This window comes from Pteropus vampyrus, unplaced genomic scaffold (genome assembly GCF_000151845.1).
Source record: "Pteropus vampyrus isolate Shadow unplaced genomic scaffold, Pvam_2.0 Scaffold85, whole genome shotgun sequence".
Taxonomy (NCBI): Eukaryota; Metazoa; Chordata; class Mammalia; order Chiroptera; family Pteropodidae; genus Pteropus; species Pteropus vampyrus.
In genome coordinates this window covers 701336-729186 of record NW_011888866.1, presented here as the reverse complement: position 1 = coordinate 729186, position 27851 = coordinate 701336, and the positions used below count along the sequence as shown (strand labels likewise).

Below are 27851 nucleotides of genomic sequence, written 5' to 3'. Positions count from 1 at the left end.
AGTATGACCAAATTAGTCACTAATCTTCTGCCATGTCTAATGTTCCATTAATCTATATAGTGTATTTTTATCTCAGACATTATGGTTTTCATCTTTAGAATTTCGATTTGGGTCTTTAAAAAATATCTTCTATGTCTCTCCTTAACACGGTCAGTCTTTCCTTTACCTTCTCGCACATATGGAAGAGTTATAATAACGGTTTTAATGTTTGCGTCTCCTAATTCTATCATCTGTGTAATTTCTGAGTAGATTTCAATTGATTGATTTGTTTTCCGTCATGGGTCAAATTTTCCCATTTCTTCGTATACATGCTAATTTTTATTGGCTGCTCGACATTGTGAATTTTTGTTCTGCACTAGATATTTTTGTATTTTTATAAATACTCTTGAGCTTTATTCCAGGGTGCAAAAGTTATTTGGAAATAGTTTGGTCTTTCAGGTCTTGCTTTTATTAGATGAGGCCAGAGCAGCATTTAGTTTTTACCCACCTCTGAGCCCAAATCTCTTCAGAGCGCTCTACGCAATGCCCCAGTGTGAGGTTTCCACTCCGGTTTGTGGGAGCCAGCACAGTGCCCAGCCCTGTGCGAGCTCCCAGGATTGTTCTCTCTAGTCCTTTTGAATGGCTCTTACCATGATTTCCGGTAGTTTCCTCACACGCAGGCACTGGATGGAAGTACTGTAGAGTTACCCTCTATAGAGCTCCAGAGTTGTGTGTGCTGCTCTCGCCTTTTCGGTTCTCTGTCTTGTGTCCCCGACTTCTGGCTTCATCTTTCTAGTGCAGGGACCTCGCCAGACTCCAGCTGCCTTCCTCTTGCTCTGCTGTGCTTCTGAAAAGTCTCCAGGCAGTCGGACGGGGCATTCTTAGGGCTCACCTCCTTTGTTTCCCGACTCTCAAGAGTCACTACTTTTCATTGTCTGGCATCCAATGTCTTGAGAACCCTTGTTTCATATGTTTTGTTGGGCATTTTAGCTGTTTTAGGTAGGAATGTAAATCCAGTCCCTGTTACTTCATTTTGGCTCGAAGCAGAAATCCTTAATGATTGTTAATTTGTTCAGCTGGCATTTATTGAGGGAGAGCTTGTTATGTGCCCACCTCGCACGAGTCCTGTGGATCTCCAAACACTCCACATTTTCCTATCTCAGGGCCTTTCGTAGGCCCTTTCCTCTGTCTAAATGCTCTTTGTAGCTGTACTCTGTCTCAGCTCAAAGGCCTTTTCTGATTCCCTTGTGTAAAGTGAATTGCTCTCTTTTATTTCCCATCACACTTCTGCTTTCCTTTACAGCTTCTTTTATTAGAATGTAGGCAGGAATTTTTGTCTGATTTCCTGAAGCCAGCTCAGGGCCAGGCACACTGTAGGTGTTCAATAAATATTTATGAATAAGTGAGGTCTTCACATTTTTCACAGTGTCTGTCATATAACAACTCAGTCAAACTGGGAGTGCTTGGCTGATGAGAACACGGCTCTCTGCCCTAAAGTGCCCAACAAACAGGGAAGGGATGCTGGGCCCCTGGACTGGGGCCACACTCAGCTCACTCTTGGCTGCACTCCCCTTAGTGATAACCAAAGGCCCCTGTGAGCCAGCCAGGGGAGGGCTGACAGGTGGGGTTGATGAGTTCCAGATCCAGGCCTCTGGGCCTCGGCACAGCCCGACAGAACCGGACGCTGGGCAGGAGCCAGAGCCAAGCTTCCATGATATCCTGGGCCATGGTGGGGGTTCAAGTCTCACCCATCCCTCTCAGAGCTGTCTGCCACCGGGCTCTGGGGAAAGATAGAGCCATACCCTTGCTTCTAGTCCAAGCTCTAGTCGTGTGACCATTACAACTAATGGAACACTCACAGAATTATAGATTGGCTCTATAAAGTGAAAAGCACTTTGTAAACTGAAAACCTACAAGTATTCACTGAACTGGAAAGGCCTTAGGAAGCTTCTGTTCCAAACCCCTAGTTTTGACAGAAAGAGACTGAGGTTTGAATGAGATATGTATGTAGACTGCATAGCACCAGGCCCGGGACTTTGTGTTTTACTCTAGCTACTAACCAGCTGCCTACCTTTGGCTAAGCAACCTATGCCGTGGGGCCTCCCTACTTTCCAACAGCTCTCCTCCTGTCAGGTGGGGGCCTTGATCCATCTGTCTACAGTAAGGATAACAAGCAAGGACTTTTTGAGCATTTTTGAGATACCAGGCCATGAGCTAAGCACTTTGTATGTATCATCTAATTCTCTTGTCATAAGATGAGATAGGTATTATTATCCCCACATTACTGATGAGGAAACAGGCTCAGAGACATTAGGTAACCTAATGTAGACATTAGACCCTACAAGTAGTAAGTGGCTAAAGCAATATTTAGACACCAGGGTGGGAGGTCTCCAAGCTTCTAGGTTCTGGTTTCTCTTCCCTTCGCAGTCTCTTCTTTTTTTCCCCCCCAGAATTCAGATTTATCGATTTCCACTGCACTGACTTTAAAAATGACATGAAGCTGACTGCAAGAAAGGAAACCAGTGATGTTAAGTTAAAATTAAGCTAAGGGTGAAAGTACATCACCTCTGGCTTCAGTCACCAGTCTTTTCTAATAACTTGTATTTCCTGCCAGCTACCCCTTTCTGAGTCTTTGGGAAGGTTTCTGAGAGTCATTTGGTCAGTCTTCAGAACAGGGCCAGACAGGGTCTAAAACCTCCTTAGAGTCTCCCCTGAAGCCCAACTATGAGCTTTTTTGAAGTTGGTAATGAGGATTTCTCTGAGGGTCAAAGATAATCTATGTCAAAAACACAGTCCTGGGGGAAGGAAAGGGGAGCAGGCAGAAGCCCACAGACCCAGCTGTTCCCTCAGCAAGCGTCCTGCCAGCTGGTGCTCTAGAAGCCCCCAGTTATACATTCCCCACAAGATGGTGGGAGCTGCAGGTGCAGGCAGGCAAGTGGAGTCCAGCCCTGCGTGAGCTTTATAAGGGCTAGGTCACCTCTGATGGGGCCAAAGAGGGTCCTGCCTCTCTAGGAGGGGATGAACCAGACCTGGAGGACATCGCCAGTTTGGATGAAGGAGAGTAGGGGTGATTGGACAGCCTTTGCAGCCTAGAGAACCCAGGAGTGCCAGTTAGGCTATCCAGCCTTTCCCAGGTTCCATACGTGTACCCCGCTGTGTGTCCACACCACAGCACCCCCACATGAGGGGTTGTTAGTGCCTTTGGCAGATGAGGAAGCTGAGCCCAGCATCCAAGACTGCAGGTGGGTTATGCTGAATGTCAGATGATGAGGAAGATCCTTCTGAGGGAGGCCATGGGAGAGCGGGGGAAAGGCATGGGGGGTGCCCAAGCCTCAGGAGGTTACTAGGGCAGTGTCTGGGGTGGTTTATCAGAAGGGAAGAGAATGGAGGCCAGAGATGGTTCAGAAGCAGTTGGAGCAAACTTCGCGAGCTGTGAGGTAGGCCTGGGCCAGGGCAGGAACCTGGAAACAGAGGCCTCGGGGGTTGGGCCTGGGCTGATGCGAAGTGCAGGAGGTCTGTTCCAGGAGGGGGTCTCAAAGATCATCTACCCAACCCGCCTGTTTTACAAAAGGAAACTGAGGCCCAAAAAGGGAAAGGGACTTGCCCAAGGGCACACAAAGGGTTAATGGTAGAGCCGAGCTCAAAAGACCCTGGGAAGGTCAAGGACAACCCTGTTAAACAAGGAGCTTAATCTCCTCCTGTAATAGACCCCCCACCCCCAGGGATCAAGTCCCCACCTGAGGTTATCAAGGGTCCCAGAAAGACCCAGCTTGGCTTCTGCCTCACAGTAGGACCCCCAGCCTGTCCTCCCTTACCCTGGGCCACAGTTTGCTCATCTGTGAAAGGAGGCCACTGGACCAGCTTACGGCTATGGTCCTTTCTGTACTGAGTGCCTAGAGGAAGAGAAGGCTGGGCCTTCTTCCTCACTCTGTCCTCCACCCCCAGGGCAGTCTGACACTGATGTGGGGGTGGCGCCAGCCTGCTGGGGCTCACATGCCTGAGGAGTGAGTGCCTGGTCCCGAGGAGGCAATATGATCTGTAAAGGATCCCTGACCCTCTCCTTTTGAACCCTGGAGAGGGCTTCTTAGTCATGTGAGGACCACAGGGGGATTAGTGGGCTGACATGGGAGGCTGGGGAGGCAGCCACCTGGGAAAAGACTGGGAAGAGGGGAGAGAAGGAAGCAGGAGAGGGAGGGCCTTGGACCTCAAGGGGAAAGAACTAAGCCGCTGGGAAGGGCCTTGCTGGGATCCTACAGTGAGAAGGTATCCCCAGCCTGGGTCCTTTGGCGGGGTGTGGGACAGGCCACCTTCCAGCTGTAAGTTTCTGAGTGCATGAACGAAGTCAAGGTGAGCTGTTGGGGTGGGTGGGCCAGAAACCCAGGAAAAGGAGAAGTGCGGTGGGCCTGGAGAAAAGAGGAGGGAGGCAGAAGGGAAGAAGTCAGTGCCCAGCCTGGAGGCAGGCAAAGGGAAGGTATGTGCAGGGGGCTTTCAGTGATGCCTGGTTCCTGATAAGAGTCACTGCCAGGTGTCACATACAACCCCAGCACAAGGAGACCTGGCAGAGAAAGGGAGAAAGCATTAAATTTGGAGCCAGCCGGGCCTGAATTTTTGACCCTTCACTAGCTATGTGGTCTTGGGCAGGTTTCTTGGCCTCTCTGAGCCAAAGAGCAGTTTGTTTTATCCTTCACACTGGTCGGCTGTGAGATCAGGTTTCAATCCTGCCCCAGACCCTTCCTCTCCCCTCTGGTCACCCTGGTTGTGCCACTTCTCCAAAGCATAAACCCCAGTGCCCCAGGACTGCATTATTTTCCATCCTCCTACCCCCAGAGCCTGAAAGGGGCTGCATGAAGCATTATGGGAGTGCCCCAGCCCCTCTAAAGGGGTTCGAGCCAATCCAGGGCCTGTGCAGTGAGGGGACCAAAATGGGTAGCTGTGGGGTGGGGAGGGCAAGGGCCTTCCACATGCCTGCTTTACCCCTATATCTTTCCTTCCCCCTCCACCCTCTGATGGGATACTTGGGGCTCCCCTCCCCTTTCCCTAAGCTCAGCTTGTCTTCTCCACAACAAGGAGAGAATGTTATTTAAAAGGAGATCAGGAGATTTGCCTTAAATAGGCATGAAGTGCTGTGCCAGGGCCCAAGATGAGGGGCGGGGGAGGAGGCCACCCTGGGTGTTGGCAAGAAAGGAGTGAGGCTGAAAAACAGCCTCCCCAGGGATGTGCACAGCCTTTCACAGTTTACCAAGCAGAGTCCAAGGATCCGTCCTGATATTGACTGGGGCAGTTGGTCAAGAAGGGCTTATTCCCACTCTACCCCCATTATGAGGATGAGGAAGCTGAGGCCCAGCTCAGGGAACTGACATGCGCTAGCTACCAAGTGGCATCTGAGGCTGGATGCCATGGTCTTTCCACTACAGCCCCCAGGAGCTGGGAGGGGTTCAGGGAGGCAAGGAACCCAGAAGATAGGACCTCCTGCAGGGTGGGGGTATCTTGGAGCCTCCTGGGACACCTGCCCCAGGTCACCCCTGCTGGCCCTCCAAGCCCCAACTTGTAACTGGATGCCCTTCTCACTCTGCACCTTCCCAGGTGAGCTGGGTCTCTGCTTACGGAACCCAACACCAACTGGGGGAGGGAAGTGAGGGGCCGCCCTTTGTGGCGGTGGGGGGTTAGCATCTGCCAGTAGACTGCCAGGCTGAGGACTGGAAGGCAGCACAGTCATTGCCTTCCCTGCAGAGCTTGTCTGGCACATGGGGTTCACTTCCCTAATCAGGGTCTCCTTTCAAGTCTCTCCTCTTCCATCTTGGCCCCTCCCAGACATTTATGTCTCAGCAGGTGATGCTCTTGGAATCCTAAAGAAATGGAGTCTTGAGTATGGGATTTCTAGGACAAAGTTAGGGGCCAGGAGATACCCCATGCTTGTTCCATTTTGCGAGGGCCCTGAATACCGACATGAGGCCTTACACACCTGGGTGATCATCCTGGCTTCACCATTTACAGCCGTGAGACGTTGAGCTGCCCACCTGTGAGCTTTGGTCTCCTCTGTAAACTAAGTCTAAAGATTCCTCTCATAGAGCTGTTGAAGAAGCTCTGATGAAAAGATGAAGATGGATGGAGATAAGAAGAGGGGCAGTTGTGACAAGTGAACTCAAAGACCAGGGCTGAGACCTCACATTTTTTGAGGGAAGGAGAGGGAAAAAACTTCATTCTCTTCTTCCCCTTAGTGGATGGGCACAGCTTGCTCCATCAGGACAGAACACTGTGGAAGAAAGCATTCACTTACTCTGGGCTCCTGTTAATTTTCTTTGTTATTCTCCAAGCCACTCAAGAGAGAGGGAGAAGGGAGGGTGGGGGAGGGGTTGCAAGGTGGCCACTTCAAGTAAGAATAATAGGAGCTAACTGTGAGGGTTTACCTCATGCCTGACCCCACCCCCTCCCCAGCTCTTTACTTGTCCTGACTCCATTGATCAGCTGTTAGCCCCATTTCACTAATGATGAAACTAGGGCTGAGGATTTAGGCCGCATGTCCAAGGTCACATGGGAAGCAATGGAGCCAATATCTGACTTCAGGGCCCTCTACTGACTTTGCAAAAATCCCAGGACCCTGAGACTTGGGTTCCAGACCCAGCTTGCATTGTGGCCTTGGCCAAGTCACCTAACCTCCCTAGATATTAGTTTTCTCTTCCCATGAGGTGGGTATAATGTCCCACTGTCCTCAAGGTTATTGTGAAAAACAAAAGTGCTAATGAATACAAACCATGAAGCAGGCACTCAGTAAATGCCCACTGCAAGCGTCTCAACAAAGGGACCTCCCCCTCCCTATGGTTACTGGGCATTCAGGTCCTGAAGTGTCCATGTACCCTACCCAGGCCCTCAGACTGGGAGACAAAGGACCTGCCAGGTCTCTGGGAAGGGACTGAATGACCACTTGGCGCCACCTAGTGGTCCACATTTGTGCGGTTCTTGGGGAGCCAGAGGGCCTGCCTGGCTGCTCTGGGATTGGGTTTTTGAACCATGACCATTGGCCTGGTGGGAGTGGGCAAAATATGCCAGGACCTCAGAAAGCATGCCTAGTTAAGCCTCTCCTGTCTGCCCCCCTGAGGGTAGGGTTTAGGTGGGCACTCCCCCATTCTGCCATCTAATCCTCACTTCTTAATCCCTTTGGACAGCTCTGGGACAACCAAGGGGAGGCCACCAGGTTCTAGTTCCAGCTCTGCCACCGCCTAGCTCCCCAGGCTTCAGCCACCTCCTCTTCAAAATCGGAGTAAACATCCCTGCCTCTCAGGGGATCTGGCACTGTCCTGTGTTCTTTTATTTATCAAACATTCCTTTCTAAAGTCATCATGCCGAGTGCTCTAGGGGCACAAAGACCTTTAAGCCAAGTTCTTGCTAACAAGTCTCGCCTTATTCTAGGGGAGACAGCCTTGTAAATTTCTAATTACTCTCAAGGCAGATCACAATCGGTGCTGAGGAGGGAGCATTGAGTCAAGACAGACCTCTGGGGGCCCGTAGGTAGGGGACACACAGGAGCCCCTCTAGACCCCCAGAGGGGCTCTCACCCAGTGCTGGGCCCCCTCAGGGATAGGCCTGTGTCCCCCAGCTCCCATCTTCTCTTGCTTTAAAGTCTTTAATAAAATGGACCATTGAGCTTCATCTTTCACACTTCTGAGCCTTGGTACTATGCAGTTCCCTTTTCCCAAATGCCTTTCTCCAATTTGTTCACCTGACAAACTCATCTCCAGCCTTTCTCTGAAGAGTGGAGGACAGAGTGGGAAATCCCTATGACTAGGCAAGTAGGGAGGAAACAGGAGTCAAGGCCCCCCCCCGCCCCCCACAGCAGTGTGATGAAGCAGATACCCCCTTCACCACAGCAGCATGCTCAGGCAAGTGGCAAGCCCTGTGGTTGCCTAAATGCAGGCTCTCTGCATTCTCTCATTACTTTATTCATTCCCTGCTCTTGGTCTGCCCCATTCCATGTGCTGGGCTGGGTGCTGGGGCTTCAAAAGGTGGGGAACTGACTCAGTCTAGTTCTCAGGAGCTTTGTGGTGCAGGAGACAGGCCCACGGCCAAGAATAGCATGCATGATAGATGTGCTCAGAGGCTGGACCTTACCATTCTGCCTAGAAAGGGGCTGAGCTAGGAACACAGAGGAGGTGATGTCTCAGATGAGTCATAAAAGGTTATTCTGGCCATTTCGGATTTGCTAGAAACATGTAGCCACATTGGGGAGGTGTGACGGGGGAAGGCATCCACTTCAGAGTCCCTTTCTTTGACTGTCTTCTAAGTGAGCTCTCACCACCCCACAGGTACTTTCTATTATTTGATTCTTTAATATTTGTCACAATTTGAGATTATCTTGTTACCTTCTTTATTCTAAATAATCTGCTTGTTATTTAGAATCAGTCTCTCTTCCTTCAATACAGTATCCCAAGGCAGGACCACATCTCTGGTTTACTGTGGGGTCTCCAGTGTCTAGCCCAGCACCTGGCCTAGTAGAGGCACTGGATAAAGGTTTGTAGAATGAATGACTAAATGAACACACAGGATGAACAGAAAGTCTCCTTATCTCAGTGTGACAGGATTACCGAGGAAATTTCCTCCTTTGTTCTGCTCATATTTATCCATCCATTCCTGCCCTTAGACTCTGAGGGGGTCACCAGGCTTTTCTGTTTCTTTGCCTCAAATCCAGAAGCTACCCGAAGATATACTCTTCTGACTTTTGCTTCCCAGGTTCAATTTCTTGAGGGGATTATGTTGGGGGAAGGAAGAGTCAGAGAGAGGAGGGTCCCCAAGACTAGAGAGGGGAAAAGGATTAGAGGGTCTCCTGGGGAAACCACAGGGAGGTGGCAGGGTTCCAGAGGGCAGAGTATGAGGTCCTCCCACTATGCCCTTGGAAATAGAGTGGCTCTTGGAAATCCTCTCACCCCACTCTGCCCTTGGCCCAGCAGAGTTATGTCCTGTGGATGCTGGTCAGTGCGGGTATCAGCAGCTACATGAGGCCCTGGAGGTGAAAGGCCTGTTCCTACAGGGCCCATCCCCTGCCTGTTAAGACCCTGGGGGTGGGGAGACCTCAATACTGACAGAGATGGGGATTCCTTACTCTCCCAGGGACACAGGTTAGCAATCAGATTAAATTAGATCTTAAGGAAGTGAAAAACTGAAGTTTTTTGCATACCTCCCTCACAAGACGATCTACTATTGTGATCTGGCCTGAGAAGTAGGGATGTCTAGACCCCCTCCCATAGGGAACGTGTTTGCCTTCCTCCTGGGCCTCCTGGAGAGTACCTTCACAATGAGAGGGGATTGCTAAGGACAGGACTTTTTGGTGCCCGGGCAGTCTTGTGAGGAAGACTTCTTTCAGCAGAGCAAGTCCATATGAGACTAGGGGAAGCTGAAATCAGTACCTGGATGAGGGCAAAGTGCTGGAGGCTGAAGGTGCCTCAGCAGTGTGAGTTTGAGGGCGGAGTCAGAGAAGAGGGTCCCAGGAGTGGACCCTCAGGTATCTTCAACAGCCTCGCTCTGGGGGATGATGTAAGATTCATCTCCTGGCAGGAGCTCTGGTCTCTCTTGCTCCTTCATGGCATATTCAGCCTCTTGCCAGTGGCTGCAGGACCTGCATGGGAGACCAAGCCCAACCAGACGCATACCTGCCTTTAGGTCAGGACTGAGTGATGAGAGGAGACAGAAGAGTGCAGGATTCCTTCCTCTTGGTGGCTGTGCTCCGTACCCAGGGGTGGCTGCAGAGTTCCTCTTGGCCCGCTGTTCCTAGCTCCACTCCTTTTCTAGCCTCCCTGGTTCCTACTTGTTTCCAAGCCTGGGTTTCTGGCCTTCATATCACTCCTTTGAGCTAGCCTTCTGTTCCATTACCTTCTTTTCCCTGATTGAGTTATCCTGAGTCAGTTTCTCCTGTTTCCATCTAAGAACCCCAGAGGGTGATGAACTGCCAGAAAGCACGAGACAATGATATCCGTGCTAAACTAGATGGTCCCCAAACTGTGTGTTAAGTGGAAAGAATAAAAAAATGCAAGGTGCAACCAGATCATAAGCTTCCCGAGGGCAGGGTCCCAGTGTGACCTGCTAACAGCCGGACCTGGGAGGAGGACCGTCATGTGGGCAGATAGGGAACACCCTGGCCCTCAGCACTATATTTAAAAGCCCCCATGTTGCCTACTTGTGGAGGGGGTCACCCTGGTGGGCTTGGCTTCTCCTAAAAGTGTCTTCTATTTGGGGCAGAGAGAAGGGTTCATGCCACAGAAAAATAATCGGCTCCTCAAGGTCAGATAGTCAGAGATCATCCAGGGGCTGCACTGGCACGCCTCTGAGCCCAGATCTTGTCTGCCAAAGGAGCCAGTGTAGGAACCAGACAGATCTGCTCTACAGACATTGTGGTGATAATCATTAGTAATCATAAATGTTAATAATAGCTACTGATCAGGTTCCTGTCATGTGGCTGGCCTTTTTCTCAACAACCCTGTGCAAAAGGAAGTTACCACCTGCACGTTATAGGTGAAGAAACCCTCTCAGAGAGGTTGTGTAACATGCCTAAAGTCAGAAAGCTGGCAAGTGGCAAAATTAGGATGGAAAGCCAGGTCTATCCCCTGAGCTGTAACCATCAGTAAAATTCTCCACAGGCTGTAGCACTTCCTCCTTCATGAAGCCCGCAGTGAAGGTCTGAGGCCCCCTGACCCCTCTGAACCACCACAGCACTGAGCCCCCATGTCGGTGGCCTCCACCATTTAACCAGACACTCCCTGAGCACCTACTCTGCATTAGGGCCTCTGCTGGCTGTTGGATGACAAGGATAAATGCCTTCAAGCACCCAGATTTCATGCCCTCCAGCCACCAGCATGGTTTTATTATTCTCTACCCTTCCCATCACTGGCAATTTTATATTTATTAGCCATTGCTCTCTGTAGCTGCCAATGCATGCTTCCACTATAACTGTATTTACCAGCCAGAATTGATACCTTTCACTCATAAGCTGGGGACCATAACAGTTTTAACCAGCCTATGAGGGCCTCTGAGCCATTTCCATCAAGCTTTTTCATCAACTGAAGCTAGTCTGTTGATGACCCTTCCCCATCAAGGGCTACAGGAAGGCCCAAAGTAAGAGCCCCAGCATTTGTCAGATGTTGCAGCAGGCCCACCTCTCACCATGTGAGTTCTCTAGTGTGTCCTTGTCTGACTATTGGGTGACGGTGATTCGCTTTGTCATTTCGTTGTGAGTCATCAACTTCAGGTAACTCAGCTTTCCAAATAACCAGTGATACTAACAAAACCTCTCACAAGGGTGCTGCGAGCTCAGTAAACACCTCTGCACATGCAGGCTGGGGCAGGGGGCACAGGATTAGCCTCCCTGGGACAAGAGTAGCCAGTGCCCCAGGCAGGGGTGCCCTCTTAAAGGCAGCAGAAGACTCAACTCCCAGGCCTTACACAATTCACAAGTTTATTTGTCCTAAATAAATACAATCTAAGAACATCCATTTCAATCCCCCCACACTATTTCTTCCCCCCCAAAAAACAGTTTAAGATACGTGCACACAGTTTGCAGTGTGTGCTCTTATGTCAGGCTCAAGAAGGTGTTTTCCTGGCTATGCTAGACTGGGCCTAGCTGTGAAGGTTCTCCAGGTTCCCTTCTCTGTTTAGGGCTGGAACTGGGCCTGAGTCCCCCAGGACCCCTATGGCCTATTCCTGCTCCTGGAGCACCTGCCTCCTCCCTCCACAGCCCAAATGGGGTGGTGTTCATGACCATGTGGCCCTGTGGTCAGCCCTTGCAGAGCTCTGTCCTCTAACACCAGATACCCAGCACAGGCCCATTCCCACTGGCTCAGGAAGGGTTACTACTGACCTGGGAAGCAGCTCACCCAGAACAAGGGGAGAAACTGAGGGACAGCTGGCAAATGGGTGGGAAGCACTCTCCCTTAACGCCTGCCAGGAGGCTGAGAGCCCCTAATGAAGGGAGAAAGAGGCACTGACCACCCTCCCCCTGTTATTCCCCGGGGTCCTGGCCTACTAGGGAGGAGGGGGAAACCATCCTTTGTCTTCTCATGGCGGCTCAAAGGTTTGGGTCCACATTCTCCTGGTCTGAGGCTGTCTCATCATCATTTGGAGACTCCTAGATCAAAGCCAGAGAACCCAAGTAATGGGCTTCTGCTGTACCCCAGAACCACAGCCTGGGGACCAACATCTTCTTCCTTTTGCCCCTGTCCCCAGTGGAGCCAGGGAAGGCTCTGCCACCCCCGCCCAGGGTCCCTTGGCCTTTCCTCCATCCTAGCTCTCAGACTGCCCACAGCCACATGGCCCACCATTGGGTGACTCTCTCTTACCGGACCGAGGCCCCTGCCTTGCCGCAGGCTGGCATAGAAGCGCAGCACACGGGAGTCACAGCGAACCACCATGGGGTCAAAGTCTAGGACACGCAGGCCCTGCAGGCTGCGTGCCCGGGAAAGGGCCACGTAGGCCTGGCCGCTGGCAAATACACGTCCCAGAGACATCTCCACACAGTCCAGGGACATTCCCTGGGGGATGGAAGGACAGAGATAGAGCCAGCTCTGCCTAAATTCCCTTGTACCCAAGAGCCTGGCCCCACCTCGCCAGCTCAGCTACAGCCCCTGGATCTCCTTGCCCAGTCCAGGGATTCTCAAGGCAGAGGAATGGGTTGGCCCTGTGTGGGTATCTGAATAGGAGGGGGTCCAGGAGGTGATCCAGGATAAGAGTAGGGGGATAGAGGCAAAAGGAAAGAGCTCAGGCCTGGGTTAGACAGGCATGAAAATGAATCCTAGCTCTGCCTCTCACTATTTGTATGCCCTTACACAAGTTACTCAACCTCTCTGAGCCCTGGAATGATTATTATACAGTTGTAAGGATTAAGTTTAACATATCTGGTAGTATCTCAGAAGATAGCGGGGCAGGAAATGACAAAGGGGAAATGACAAATGTCTGGGAAAGGAAGAGAAGGAGGCAGAGTGGGAAATGCACTAAAGCAAGGTTTATTTTACAATTGGAACTTTCCATCCAGGTCTAGCTAAACTTGCATAAAACCTTTAAGAGTCCCCTTCAGGCCTGTCCCATTCTCCCTCTGCTCTGCCCTGTCCCCATCTCCCACACTGGCTGCTCACCTGGCTCTTGTGGATGGATATTGCCCAGGCCAGCTGGAGGGGCAGCTGCTGCCGGCTAAGGAATTGGCCTCCAGTGGCCTGCACCGTCCAGCGGTCAGCACGGATGACCTCAGTGACTCCACAAAGGAACCGCACCTGGGGAAGCCCTGAGGAAGAAGCCCAACCTTTTAGTCCAGCTTCAGGGCTTAGAAGTGCAGAGCAGACCTCGCCTCTCCATCCTAGCCTCCTCCTCCTATATTTACCCCAGGCCCCTGCTGCAAACTCAAGCAGTAGGACCACACCCCCACCACTTACCTCTCCCTTCAGTCTCGAACCCGACTACCACCCCTCGGGCGCCATTCACCAGGCCCCGGGTGACCGCTAAGTTCTTCACCAGCATCACCTACGAGGGAAAGAGAACAGGAGGCATGGAGAGCTGGCCCATTCCTACACCTGGTCTCAGGTCCCACAGACACTACAGTGGTTCTGAGAAGTTTGGGGCCATCATGGAGGGGCACTGAGTCCTAATCCTTAACTGGGCCACCGGCTGACTCTGACCCCTGTGGCAAGCTGCTTTATTTTCCCGGGTCTCAATTTCTCTTTGTGTCAAAGGGGAATGACATTTGCTCAGCTTGCCTCAGGAGGGCATAAAGAGCAATAAGGTAACAGGGCTTTGAGAATTTCCAGGTCTGTTATGGGGTATGTCTGTGGGCCACAATCTTGAGCGATAGCTTCCAGGTCCTGCCACCTTTCTTCCAACCATACAGTACCTGCATTTTTCCTTTGGGTGCCTTTCAGAACTGAGAAAAGGCTCCCATTTGGGCCACTCCCAATATGGTAGAAGGAAGGGGGACTCTCTCAAAGTATAGGGTAAACTACAGAAGATAGCTTTGTGAGGTAGATATTTTACTCCTCGTTTTAGAGATGAGGAAACCAAACTTCAGTAAGGGCAAGGGACTCATCCAAAGCCACACTGCCTGGAGCTCCAGGCATAGGAATGGGAGGGCAGTGGAAAGTTGAAGACAGGAAGGTGGGTGGGAATAGGAGGAAGGAAGTTGGCTGTAATCGCAGCTGGGCCTGGGCTATGGAGCAGCCTGGGCAGAGGGGCAAGGATTGGAGAGGCCCAAGATCCCAGGGTCCAGGCTCTGCTTCCTACTTACCTGGGCTCCTAGCTTTAGCTGAAGGAGACGGCTAACAGGACACTGGACATCCAGGATCCGGGCTTGCTCAGGATCACTGTCCATGGCTTCAAAGCTATGTACCTCACCTGGGAAAAGAGAGTTGGCCAAACAGATTACAAGTCACTGACTCATGGCTTAGGTTCTCAAAACACATATCAGACCAGGGCATGGCGGGGAGGTAGTGGGGACAGCTCAGGCCCAGCTGGGGCTTTATAATCAGATACCTGAGTTCAAGTCTCACTTCCAGCATTTACTGGCTGAGTGACCTTGACCCATTCAAGGCCACACCTCTCAAAATCATAGTTATATCTGCAAATGTAAGAGCCTTTATGGTCACAGAGGTTGGGGCCTGGATAACGAAATGATCCCAAGGCCCCAGGCTGCCTGGGAGGCCACACCTGCCTGAAGGCCCTTCCCAGCTGGCCTAGCCCAGTTCCAGCTCCCTGCTCACCTGGCAGCTCCTGCAGCCGCCTCTCATTGGTAAGAGCCACGTCATCCTGGTGGGTACAGAGTCTTGTGGCCACAATCCCGTCTCGCCCCACCTCATGGGTAGCTGTGGCCTGGAGCTGGCGAGTTACCTCATCTGAGCACCTGTGGGAGCTGGGCTGTCAGGGCAGAGCCCACCTGAACACCAGGGAAGGTGGGGCATGTGGGTGGTATGGCCCAAGCAGCAGGCCATGAGTTAGGCCTAGAGACTGGAAAGGGGCATCAGGGCAAGATTTGCTGGCTCCCAGGCTGGCCAACTTGTTCTTTCTTGAATTGGACCCCATACATGGAGATTGAGAATGGTGTGTGTGGGGGTGATCATAGAGGGCACCCTTTCCTGTGTCCCACCCCTAAGGCCCCTCAGGAAGTTGGATATGCTGAGTGAGCACGGGCCAGAGGTTCAGAGGACCTAGACCAGGTGCTGATGTTGACACCTATAATACTGGTAACCTATAATTAGATTGCTATCCAGGAGACAATCTTCTAGCCCCTGGCCTGCTGTCTTGGGAGAAAAATGGAGCCTATGTTTCTATTTCCCTCCATCTCTGGCCTTCTTCCACATGGGGAGGCCTGGGTGCAGCATCAACCCCTGTGGGAGGAGAGGAAACAACTTGGCTTCATCTCTCCTCGCTCTGCCATTTCTCTTTACTCTTGTCCCCTATGCATGCTGGTGTGTGCTGTGCATCTCCGTACCTACCTCCTGTCCCCACGCAGGAGGTACAACTCATGACTACCACCCTCCTCCTAGCTCATCCCAATCTGACCTGGACTTCAAGACCCATCTCTGGCTCATGTCCTCTGCCCTCCCAGCCTGTCTACACCCACGTTAGAGTAGTTGTAGCATTTCAATCTTTTGTCCTTGCTGGGCTGGAATTATGTCTGCATCCTTCCCTCCTCAACCAAGTGACTCCACGAGCTTTAAAAGTGGAAGGAACTTGGGTTTTAGAGTCAGACCTGGGTTCAGGTCCCAACTTAGTCACTTAATAGCTGTGACTTTGGTCTAGTCACTTTACCTCTCTGAACCTTAGTTTCTGCATCTGTGAAATAGGAGTGTTGACATCTCTGAATTTTTTTCATGTGTCCATCTGCCCATACTTCCCTGACTCCTACTCTGTGCCAGGCCCTGCAGTGGGTGTTGGGGATCCCACCCCTGGGAGAGGCAGGGTCCCAGTGCCCAGAACAACCATCTATGGGCCCAGGAGGCATATCTCCCCCTGCTCTGGGTCCCTATGCTCCTCATTGCCCCACACACGGATCCTTATTTTGTGGCCCCTTCACTATTCACAGGGCCCACCTGCCCAGCCTGACGGCCTGTAGCAAAGAGACGAAGGTCTGGTCTGCCTGCCTCCACACCTTGGTCAGCTCCAGGGTCACTGGGACACACTTCCTCCAGCTCTTGGCCTGGTAGGAGTAAGGTGACGGTGTCAGGGAGCAAAGCAGACCCTCGGGGGATGGGGGGGCAGAGAAGGAGGGCAAGTGGTACCTGAAAGCAGAACTGTGGGGGCTGTGAACCCTTGGTTACAGGCGGCAGCTGCAGGAAGTCTCCACAGATGATGAGCTGGATCCCTCCGAATGGCTTATTCTGCTGCCGAACAGCTCTAGAGAGGAGCAAGAATGCTTTAAGGGCTGGGATGGATGGGTTCCACGTGGAAAACCACCAGAACCCAGACTTTACTGCACATACTGACCTGGCCACAGCCTCCAGCTTGTCAAATAGGGCTGCTTCCACCATGGAGATCTCGTCGATGACCAGCCGCTGGCAGCTTAGCCAGCCCTGCCGCACGCTTGGCCGCTGGGCCAGGGCCACACACTGGGCCAGTGGAGCTTGACCTGAGCCAATGCCTGAGAGTGACACTATTCAGCCTGGGCTGAGACCCCAGCCCTGTCTCAAACCTGAACTTCCCTCCCTCCCTCCCAGGAGCATGGCTTGCTCCCAGCTCTAGCCCCAGGGGCTCTCACTTACCTGCAAAAGCATGGAGGGTGGTACCCCCAATGTGGCAGGCTGCCACACCAGTGCTGGCAGTGGCCACAGTGCCTGTGGGAGGCAGTGAGCCCAAGATACGCTTCAGCAGATAAGACTTCCCTGTCCCTGGGAAGAGGGCAAAGTCAGGGCCACCTTTCCTCCATCCTACCCCACTACCATCCTCCCTCCCACCTCCAACTCTGCTCCCTACTACCTGCACTCCCAGTGAAGAAAATGCTCTGTCCTTTCAGGATGACCCTTAGCACTGCAGCCTGTTCTTCAGAAAGCTGTGGTTTGGTGGAGGGTAAATTCAGCCTCTTCACAGGCAGGGGCCACCTTGGGGTTTCCTGGGGGGGATAGGGCTATCTCAGGGCCTCCTCTTACTCCATAAGTATCGCTCCCCACTTGGGCAATGCCTTCTTGGCCCAGATGCAATGGTAGGCCTGGTAGCCCTTATGTCTCTGCTGGCTTCATTCATTGGAGCCTTTGGGCAGCCTTGGTTCACCTGGAGATCTTGCCAGTAACTATAGGGATCCAGGTCTCTCCTTGAGGAAGGGACCAAGGCTGGGTCTCCACTGACTCCTGGTGCCCTGAAGACCCTACTGCTTGGGTCTGGATTCTCCCTAAGCTCCCTCCTCTGGGTTCTCTAACTCTCTTGGTCCTCTTACCCATCCTTCCTTCTCACTTCTCTTCCTATCACAAACCTGTCTCTCACCTCAAAATACCCAAGCAAAACCCTTCCTAGCCAGGGCCCCTTCTTGCCCCATCTCCATCTTCTCACCTGCTGAGTCTCAAACCTGTGATCTACATATGTCCCAGTTCACAAACACTGTCAAACCCACCAGACTATGTCACACCCGTATCTGATCGGTTCCTGACACTGCTGACCACTTCGTTTTCTCCAAAAGCTTCCCTTCTCCAGTGCCACTACATTCTTCTTTTTCCTCTGAAGTCTCCTTTCTAGGCCTCCTCTGCTTTCTCTTTTAATGAGGTCTGGGCCCCCTTTTCCTATTCTCTCTTACCCAGTCTCAGGGATTGCATTATGAGGAACAAGCACACAACTCCCACATTTCTGTCATACTCAGACGTCCGATGGGCATCTCCTCTGGGATAACCAGCAGCTCCCTCAAATACACCACCACCTTCCCCCAACTTGAGTCTCCAATGTCTTTTTCATCTCAGTAGCATGACCCAGTCCCCAAGGCGTCCCCCCCTTTCCTGTCCTCACAGTGCTGGGCTCAGCCCCCGCACGGGGCTCCATGGACTGCTTCACCAGCGTGGTGTCTAGGACTCGGGTGGGCGCTGCGCGCCGCAGCTCCTCCGCCTGCACTGGACTGATGGTGACGAAGTCGCGGGGCCTCGGTCCTAGCAGCTGCGTGCGGGCAGAGGTCGGCGGGGGACCCGGGGCCGCAACCAGCTTGACGCGCAGCATGCGCAGGAAGCGGCGCAGGCGATCCGGAGGTGCGTCGGAGAGCAGCAGCTGCACAGCGCCTGTCCGAGGAGCGCCCTCTGCGGGGAGCCGCAGTGTGCTCCGCCCAGTGGCGGCGAAGCGCGTGAAGAGACGCGCAGCGCGCAGGGGATAGCAGCGCGGCCGCCCAGCTGGCCCAGGCGCCTGCAGCCGCAGCATCAACTCGCGGCGCTCGTTACGACCCAGGCTCAGCTCTGCGGTGCGTAGAGCCTGGCGCCTTCGCGGCTGCCCGCCGGGGCTCAGCTCCTCCACAGCCACGCGGCACCGCAACTCCGCGTCCTCGCACTCCACTGCCTCTGCCGGAGTTCCCGACAGCATCGTCACCGCTTCTGCAAGTCTGCAAAAGGACCAGAACATAAGGGTCACGAGTACCCAGGGACATAACAGGTGGAATAGAGGCCTTGACGAGGAGAGAGGTCAAGGCCACGTAGGGTCACAGAGGCTGTCACTAGCAATACAAAAAGGCCACAGAGATAGTAAAAGGACACTGGGACCAACCGAAAATTCAATTAGAAATTACTCTCCTACACAATAATTTCCAGAGTGGTGGATGGGCAGCGTCAAATGCACCCCGGTTTGGGGAGCCTTGGCTGTCCAGCGAGAGCTGCAGAAAAAGGGAGACCTTGAACAGAAAAGAAGGCAGCTTCGAAAAGACCCAAGGCAGGCACTGAGTCTTCTCCCTGGGAAACTGGGGACTCTCACGTGGGGAGATGATCAAGGGGGCTGACATGTAATATGCTCCTCCTATCTCCAGGTACTTTCACTGGTTTATACGCGGACGGGCAGCTCTCACTGTTTCAGCGTGTACAGAAGTGGAAACAGGTTGGGAGAGGTCACACAGCTGGTCTGGGATAGTGTGATTCCGAAGCCCTGTTGCATCCCATCTCCAACGTGGGGAAAGGGTAGAATATTTGGTTGGAGAAATCGCAGTGGGACCCGGGAATCCTTGCTCCCTCCGTCTGACCCTCTCGTTTGCACCCTTCCAGCATGGACCCCTTGAAGAAGCAGTCTCTTTGCCCCCCCATCTCTGAGATCGGGTAGACACTCACATGCACCGGACTAACAAGCCGAACAGAGCTTGCCTGCCGGCGAAGCTCCGGCACTAGAAACTTTCAAATACTGGCAGTAGAGAATCACCCTATCACCGGCCGGATCTTTAAATTCTTCAGCCAATCAGAGACAGGGGCGTGGCAAAGGGTGTGTCATTGGTTGGGTTCCAACTCCTCGAGCTTGGGCTGTACCAATCGCACACCGGAGGAAGGAGGCTTATTGTAGGGGCCGAGCGTACCAAGTTGCGTGGACTAGTGGATGTGGCGGAAGAAACCGGGGTAGGGGTGCGGTTTACAGCTGTGTGGCACGTGGTGTGGTGTCACCCAATCGGGGTCTGAAGATTTACTTTCATAACCGTCCCTCCAACACATTCCACTTTCCATCTATCCTTCACTTAGTAGATGAACGGGGCCCCCTCACGGGATGGTCGCCCACTCCTGGGCAGACCACCCTAAAATCTGCGCAGCCGCTGCCCCTGCCCCTCAACTCTTCCCACTCTTCTCTGCCTTTATAAGGGTCGTTTTACGTATTGTCTTTCTCACCCACCTGAGGCCCGTGTCAGATGCTCAGAGTACAAAGGAAGTGTGTGATCCTCTGTCTTCGGGGAATACTTACCCTCTTGTTGCCATCAGTGTTTGGGGAATTTATTTTTAATTATCTTTTTTTCCCCCTTGTGAAGCTTGGAATTACATAGGTGGGAGAGATCTTACAGGTGACTCCAGCCTCTCTATTTGTTTGTTTTCATTTTGCAAATGAGGAAATCACGGCCCCAAGAGGTTTCACCAAAGGTCACATCGCTTGTACATAGCAAAAACAAAGCCTTGAACTTAAGTCTAACCTGGCCTAAGCACCTCCGTGTTTCACTACTACACCACACTGCTCTCAGGTGATTGGTCTTTACAAAGGGAATCTCAGGTGCTGACAGCCACTGACTGCAATGCCCCAGCACTGTCGTTAGGTGTCGCCCTAAGCAAGTTTCCTTACTGTATCAAGCCTTTGTTTCCTCATATGTAAAAATGGAAGATGAAAATGTGATGATTGCACAACTCTGTGACTATACTAAAAATCATTGTGAATTGTTCACTTTAAATGAGTAGTATGTGGATTATATCTCAATAAAACTGTTAGGAAAAAAATCACGAGAAATACATATTTCCTCTTCAGTGTAGTCTTGACATATAAGTACCAGTAGCATAAATTTTCAAAGTCACTGTGGTAGACAGAAAAATGCCCCCCTAAGATGTCCACTTCCGATTCCCCATAACTTGTGAATATGTTACCTTACATGGCAACAGAGACTCTGCAGATGTAATAAATAAAGGATCTTCAGATGGGGAGATTATCCTGGATTGTCTGGGTGGGCCCAAGGGAATCAGAAGGGTTCTTATAAGGGAAAGAGGGAAGCAGAAGAGTCAGAGAAGGAGATGTGATGAAGGAAGCAGAGGGCGTGTGTGTGTGTGTGTGTGTGTGAGTGTGTGTGTGTGTGTGTAAGTGTAAGAGAGAGACAGCGATTTGAAGACGTTACTGCTGGTGTTGAAGATGGAGGGAAAGACCGTGAGCCAAGCCAAAGAATACAGGAGGTTTCTAGAAGCTGAAAAAGGTAAGGAAGTGGATTCCTCCCTAGAATATCAAGAAGGAACACAGTTTTTGGTGTTAGCCCAGTAAGACACATTTCAGATCTCCAGAATGGCAACATAATTAATCTGTGTTGTTTTAAGCTCCTAAATGTCTGGTAATTTGTTACAGCAGCAATAGCAATAAGAAACAAACACAGTTATACAACTAGAAAGTGAAAGAGCTGGGATTATAGCCCCAGGTCTGTCTGTTTCCAAATCCTGTGTTCTCTTCTCACTATCTTTTACTTCTAGCAGGCCTAGCATACACTCACACAGCTTGCTCCTTTCCCCTTTCTCTCTGTGCAGTACCCCAGACTACCTCTAGAGAAGACATAGGGATTTTTACATGGATTTTCCCCCAACATTTATTTTTCTTTTGGCTTTTAATTTTTTTAATTGTAAAATAGACAATATAAAATTTACCATTTTGACTATTTTAAGTGTACAATTAATTGCCATTAACTACATTTAAGTGTTGTAAATCCATCACCACTATCTATTTTCAGAAAATTTTCATCATACCAAATAGAAACTGTGTACCCATTAGGCAATAACTTCCCATTCCTCTCTCCTTTCAGCCCTGGTACCAACATTTTATTCTGAAAATATTCCAACATATACAGAAAGGTTGAAAGACTTTTATAATGAACATCCACATACCTGCCACCAAGATTCTATAATTAATATTTTGTCATACTTCGTATCTCACAATTTAGCCATCCTTTTATTCATTAATCCATTTTTTGTTATGCATTTCAAAGTAGCAGACAACAGCATGTTTCACATCTAACCACTTCAACATACATTGCATTAACTGGAGTTTATGCTTACTTTTTGCATGTAAACTCTACATACAGTAAAATGCACAAATCTTGGGCTTATTGTGACAGGAGTTTTGACAGATGTATATACCTGTGAGGCTCAAGCCCTTATCAGGATATAGAACTGTGCTATCCAATAGGGTAGTAACCAGCCACATGTAGCTACTTTTAAATTTAAAGTCATGAAAATTAAATGAAATTAAGTTTTTCATTTGTACTGGCCACACTTCAAGTGCTCATAGCCACATGTGGACAGCACAGACAGGGCATTTCCTTCATTGTACAAAGTTCTAAGAACATTACCATCATCTACAAAGTTTCCTCATGCCCCTTCGCAGTCAATCCCTGCCCTCAGTCCTTAGGCACCTCCTGTTCCGATTTTGTTTTCATCATAGATTTTAGCTTGTTCTAGAACTTCCTATAAATGGAATCATACGATATGTATTCTTGTGTGTACAGGCTTCTTTCACTCAGCATAATGGTTTCGAGATTCCTCCACGTTGCTATGTGTATCAGTTGGTGGTTCTTTTTTATTTCTGAATAGTATTCCGTTGTATGGGGATACCAGTTTATCCATTTTCAAGCTGATGACTATCTGGGCTTTCTGTGGATTTATGCTTTATTTTGAACAAATGCCTGTTCAAAAGAGATTAGTGGGTCATAGAATAGATGTGTATTTAGTTTCATATGAAATTGCCAGAGCTTTTTCCAAAGTGATTATATGCCCACCCTGATTTTTGTAAGAGCAGCAACAGTGAGTCCTTGTAGGGAAAGGAATAGACTGAATAACTGGACACCGCCTCCGGGTGGATTAACGGTCCTCAGGCTCCGCTCTCCTCCTCTCCCCAGCGCAGCTCTCCTGTCATTTGGATGCTGATTGGCCGATGGAGGAAGGAGGCGGAGCCAGAGAGACTATTTACATCTGAGGCCGCACTTCCTCATCCTTCGCTTGGGGCAGCCTTGGTTAGCACCGCTCTGTAACTCTGCTCGCTTCTGCTTCCGTGAGATCAGTTCCCAGCGAAGCGCAATACTGCTGGCTCTTCTCGCCCAACCCGAAGCTTGGTTTTGACTCAAGCTCTCAGAAGGAGCGGGATTTTCTTCATTACAAAATTTCCTCTTTGAGAACTCTCATGTCTTGTCAGCTCTTTCTCACGGGTGGTCTCAGTCCAGTCTCCTGCTCATTAATAAAAACAACAATGATATTAGCGCAGGACTGGGCGGTTTACAAAATGCATTTTCAGCGTTATCTCTTGATACTTAAAAGGGCCCCTCACCTCCATTTTATAGTCCTTTCTCTCTAAGTTTTGCCCTCCTGCCTTTACAGCCCCTAAGCTTACAGGACAGTCTTGTGGGGGGCGCGGGGGGTGGGGAAGGGGCGCTGGAAGGGTTTTTCAGTCTTCCTGCTTCCAGGGCACGACTTCATCACTGGTCAGCGGACTCTTGTTGATCTACCCTCTTTGAAATCTTAACTTCCACAACACATTCTCCTTATTTCTTCCTACACATTGGCTGCTCCTTATAGGTCTCCTTTGCTAACCCCTTTTCTTCGACCAGACCTCTCAATGTGGAAGGATATATTTTTTTTTTTGCCCCTGCCCTTTTCAATACCATAGTTTAATTATCAGCTACATGCTGAATCCAAATATTGTATCTCCAGCTTGCCCTTCTCTCCTGAACTCTAGATTTTATCTCCATTCGTCCTCCTCATATCCACACAGATGCCTAACAGATATGTCAAACTCACTTTCTCCAGAACAGAGTTTCTAATCCCCAATACCAAATAAAACTGTTTTTCGCCTATCTTCATCATCTTTGTAAACAGCACCACCAATTTGGGCTCAAGTTAAAAACCCATGTCATATCCTTGATTCTTTCTTTACCTACAACATCCAATCCACCATCTGAAAACAAAAACAAAAACAAACAAACAAACAAACCTGTTCTGCCTCTAAAATGTATTTTGAATCTATTCATATCCCTCCATCCGTACCCCACATCCTAGAGCTAGCAGCCTGTCATCTCTTCCCTGGGTTACCTCCACCATGTTGCTTCTGTGCGACATGAACTCCCCAGGGGCCCTGGTCTCTTTGCAGGTGGAATCTGAGTTTCTAGATGTAGGATCTTCTGAGTCCTCAGCCATGGGGTTAGCTGCAGGGCTCTGCAAATTGAGACAATAAAATCATGTGGTGCCATTTTTCCATATAGGGTTGGAAATGGCTGGAAGCCTGTGGACTAGCAGAAACAGTGAAACTCAGTCAACTGGTGTAGCTGCTATGGCAGCTAAGGCAAAGGAGGCCACCATTGGTCCCAAAGGCACTTAATTCTTCCTGCTAAGACTTGGGGGCAGGGTTCACCTTAGAGCTAAGGGAGAAGAGAATGGGGATGGTAGTGCTGGAGGCTGGGATGTAGTCAGTCACTTTCACTCTCTGGGTCTGTTTCTCTAAGTGTAAAATGAGGGCTCAAGGTATAACTAACATCATTCTCTGCTGGTCTTTACATTGAACTCCCCAGAAAGGTTTGTCAAGGCTGTAAAATTACCACTGGATGGAGGTGAGAGACATTGGAACTAGTGAGGAGGACAGTTCAGAGCAATGCCCAACGAAAGCTGGAGAACTCTGCATTTGGGGACCCCTGAGAGCCAAGGGCAGAAACCTCCACCAAAGGCACTCTGTAGCCCAGTCCCCCAGCCTCAGGTCTTCCCGTTACTCTCCGGTCAAGACTCAAGCTCCAGGCCCGGCCCTGCCAGGAGGTTCCTGAGAGAAGAGGACCAGGTCATCGCCACTGCCCTGGCGCCTGGCAGGAAAGAATAGGAGCCTTTTGGTGGCCTCATCTCTAGGCCGCCCAGTCGGGCAACCCCAGCACAGTCCAGTCAGGAGACCTCAAAGGCACAAACCGCCAGCGCTTCGGGCGCTGGCAGGGTCCCGCCCCACCCGGCCCCGCCCTCGGACCCCGCCCGCATCCCTCGCCTCCGCCTCTGGCCGGAAACCCCTCCCCCTGCCCTCGCCTGGTCCTCTCATCCTTTATCCCCTTCCAGTCCCTCTCCCTCCGTTGGTAGGGGAAGCTTCACCCCGCCCTGTCCCTCCTTCTTCCTCCCGCTCCCGGGTCCAGACTCCAGGCCCCCAACCGGCCCCGCCCAGGCTCCTCCCTCAGCCCTTGATCCGCCCTCCCGTTTCCCGCCCCAACCGGGGCCTCCAGGCCCTGCTATTCCCCTCCCCAGGCTCCGCCCCCGGCCCCCGGAAGCCTCTCCCCGCCCCCGGCCCCGCCCCCCTGAAGTTTCTTGGGCCCCCGGCGGCTCGCGGGACAGAACGCAGGGAGCGGCCGCCCCTCCGGGCTTGGATGGAGCTGGCGGGGCTCGCGCGGCCCCGGGAGTGAGCGGCGGAGCGGCGGATCGGTCGGAGCTCAGCGGACTCGCCATGGAGGAGGTGAGGGATGGCCAGGCGCGGGGCCTGAGCTGGGGTCTTCGAGCGGCTCACGGCGGTTAGGGTTCCTGACTCAGGCCCTTGTTCCAGCCGGACCCTCTCTTGCGGGTCTCTAGACACGAGCACATCACCCCGACCCCAACCCCCAGACAGAGCCTAGGCTGGGCGGGGTAGGGATCGCGTCCGGCACTTCAAAGACCCGTCCAGCTTCATTATCTCTTTAGCTTCTTTCTCCAACTGTGGGCATGTTATTGTTCCCATTGGATTGACAGGGAGACTGAGGCTCTGGCCGAAAGTGGCTTGGTGTGCTGGTCTAGAACTCCGGTTACCGTTGACTCCCCGTGCCAACCAGATCACATCCTGAGGGGCAGATTGTATGCGTGTTGTGTTGGATGTGTGTTTGGGGGGCGGGGGGTGTCTGTGAGTCCTGGAATCCTTGTCTCAAGGAATCTTGAGGCAGTGACCCTATCTGGTGGCAGGAGGACTGGCCTCTTTTCTCCCCTGTATAAGTCCCTGTGAGTCCCCTTCCTCCTACCCTCTCACCTGCCCCATAGCTGGGCCCATGTAGGGGCTGATCCTGGCCCCTGCCTTCCCTATACCCCTGGCAGGGCTGACTCCCTGGAGGAGCTGGGCACCTGGACCAACAGCGCCCCTTGAGCCTCCCTCTTCTCCCTCAGGACCCTCTTGGTCTGGGTTGGGGTCAGGCACTCTGTGACCCCTTTACTTGCAAACTCAGTTCTCCCATGATCCAAGCACACAGCAAATACTTAATGTATGCCTGTGGAATGGATAAATTAGAGGAGGGATCTGCTGAGTCTAAAAGACTTTGCTTCTTGTCCTCTGAGGGGTTCTCAGCTTCTATCTCTCCAAGCCAAAGGGAAGAGGATATGTCTGTGCCTGGATGACTGGAAAGAAAAGATGAAGCCTTCACTTTTGGGGTAACCCTGGCCAACTGGGGAGTCCTGGGTGGACCAGGCTGCTTGTGTCCCCATCAGTACTCATCTCCCTACTTCCTGGGGCCACTGCCCAGGGACAGCTGAGCTGTTAGGGTTCTGTCCAGGCCAGGCCCTGTGTTTCTGTGGGATGGTAGATAAGTCACTTCCCCTCTCAGCCTGTGTTTCCTCTTCTATAAAATATAGGGCCTGAGGGCCTCCTCTCTGGATCCTGACAGTATGATTGTGGCCCCTTCTTTCGGAGTGGGTGGAAGTAGGGGGCAAAGTCAGGCCACTATGATTTGCTGTGTTTTCTTGCTGACAGAGGTGGGGCTGCCCTTCCTTGCCCCAGGCCTCTGTTGTAAGGGCTCGGCTGTCTGGCTGTTGCCCCTCCCCTTCTCCCAGAGGATGTGGGACAAGGTTACTCCATCTCCTGATCTGCTCTGGCCCCCAATTAAGAGAAGTTCTCCTGGGGTTTCCTGGGCCCATGGTTTGTCTCCTGTCCAGCCCAGCCCAGCCCTGCACTCTCTCTGGTCCTGAGTTTCTAATATTGCCAGTTATGATTCTCAGGTGCTGAAAGCTCCCCACATAATTGAGCCATCTAAGGTCTTGTCCACCTCTTCCCCACACAGCCGGGAGCTCCCTATCCCCTACCTCACCTTTGGCATCCCTATCTCTTTTCCTCCCATTTCTTCTCCCAGTCACATCCCCTTGTTTCTTTAGGCCTCAGTGTCCATCTTTGTTTCTCTAAAACCCCTCTTAGATCATAGTCACCTGCTTTCCCCCATGACCCTAGGCTGGCCTCATCACTTCATTCCCACATGGCTGCTTTCAGATCTTCCCCCAGCTTTGAACTTCCTTCCCATGCTCCGGCCACCCTGATGCCAAGCCCCCTCTGTGCAATGGATTGGTAGTTCCTGTCAGGCTGAGGTTAAGTGAAGAAGTGCAGGTCTGGGCACTGGGCATCTGTCCACTTATGTTCTCAAGGCCTCACTTCCCTACCTATAAAATGAGGAAGGTGGGTGATCCAGAAATGCGATGATATATGTGCAGAAGCTTTGAAAACTGCAAGTATTAATGTGAGGTATTGCCGCTGGAGTAAGGTTGCACACCCTGGACCCAGGCTTTCCCATCTTTGCCCTGTTCTCTCAGTCATGCTTTTTCCTGGCTTGGCCTCCAGTGGTTCCAGGCTGCTCAGTTACTCTTTCATATCTAGAGAGAGGCAGGGCAGTGAGTGTCCTGTCCGAGGACTGGTTTTGTGACCTTGAGCTAATCTCTGGGTTGGTGCTATGTATCTCCCAACCGGCTGGGGTCTTCTCAAGCAGGGGATGCCCACCTAACTCCCAAACCTGGGACTTCCCTTATTCAGGATCTTTGTTGTCCCTATCAGACTGGAAGTTCTGCCAGTGCTTCCAGTCTCTGATTGCCCCATCTCATGTCTCTGACATGGTGGGTTCTTAGCAGAGTTTGGTCAGAGCATCACTAGGTTTAGTCAAAGTGCAAAGGTTGTCATAAACTCCCTGTGATGTGAGGTGCCAACAAGTTTTCTTTTGCTGGCCTCTGTCTTCTGTTATGGCCTATGTTGTGGCTTTCCACCTGTTCCCTTCTGGGCGCAGGGTGAAGGTGACCTGGTGCCAAAGGGTGCCTCAGGATTGTCCTACAGTGGGCAGGGGAGGGCCTGAGTGAGGATGGATGGGAGAGGAGGGGGTGAAACAGGAAAAACAGTGGTCAGCTGGTCAACAAGAGGAGAGGATGCTGAGAAACTGGGCTGAGCTGGACAAAACCTCCCCTGTGAGTCCTGCCAAGGGGGAGGGGCCACTTATTAAAATATACTGGGGCAAAGCC

General features: G+C 51.6%; 2 protein-coding genes across 3 annotated transcripts in view; one reads left to right on the top strand and one right to left on the bottom strand.

Annotated features, from left to right (window-relative positions):
• Window positions 1-11402: 11402 nt before the first annotated feature.
• On the bottom strand, window positions 11403-19302 carry PIF1 (PIF1 5'-to-3' DNA helicase). Of its 2 annotated transcripts, none has more exons than XM_011363335.2 (13): window positions 19218-19302; window positions 17929-18505; window positions 16915-17047; window positions 16701-16826; window positions 16426-16579; window positions 16221-16335; window positions 16032-16138; window positions 14703-14842; window positions 14231-14337; window positions 13386-13473; window positions 13092-13237; window positions 12300-12491; window positions 11403-12088 (listed from the first exon to the last, which is right to left on the bottom strand). In XM_011363335.2, exons 2-13 carry the CDS (start codon window positions 18484-18486, stop codon window positions 12029-12031), a joined length of 1926 nt encoding a protein of 641 aa, XP_011361637.1. In that variant the 5' UTR covers window positions 18487-18505; window positions 19218-19302; the 3' UTR covers window positions 11403-12028. The 2 variants fall into 2 exon arrangements, with proteins under 2 accessions (XP_011361637.1, XP_011361639.1); XM_011363337.2 differs by lacking the exon at window positions 19218-19302 and adding an exon at window positions 18697-19211.
• A 5617-nt stretch (window positions 19303-24919) lies between these two features.
• PLEKHO2 (pleckstrin homology domain containing O2) overlaps window positions 24920-27851 on the top strand; it is a 22926-nt gene continuing 19994 nt past the window's right edge. Inside the window, exon 1 of the mRNA XM_011363334.2 lies at window positions 24920-25077. Within this exon, the coding sequence (XP_011361636.1) occupies window positions 25069-25077 (9 nt within the window). The 5' untranslated portion in view covers window positions 24920-25068. The remainder of the gene's footprint in view (window positions 25078-27851) is intronic.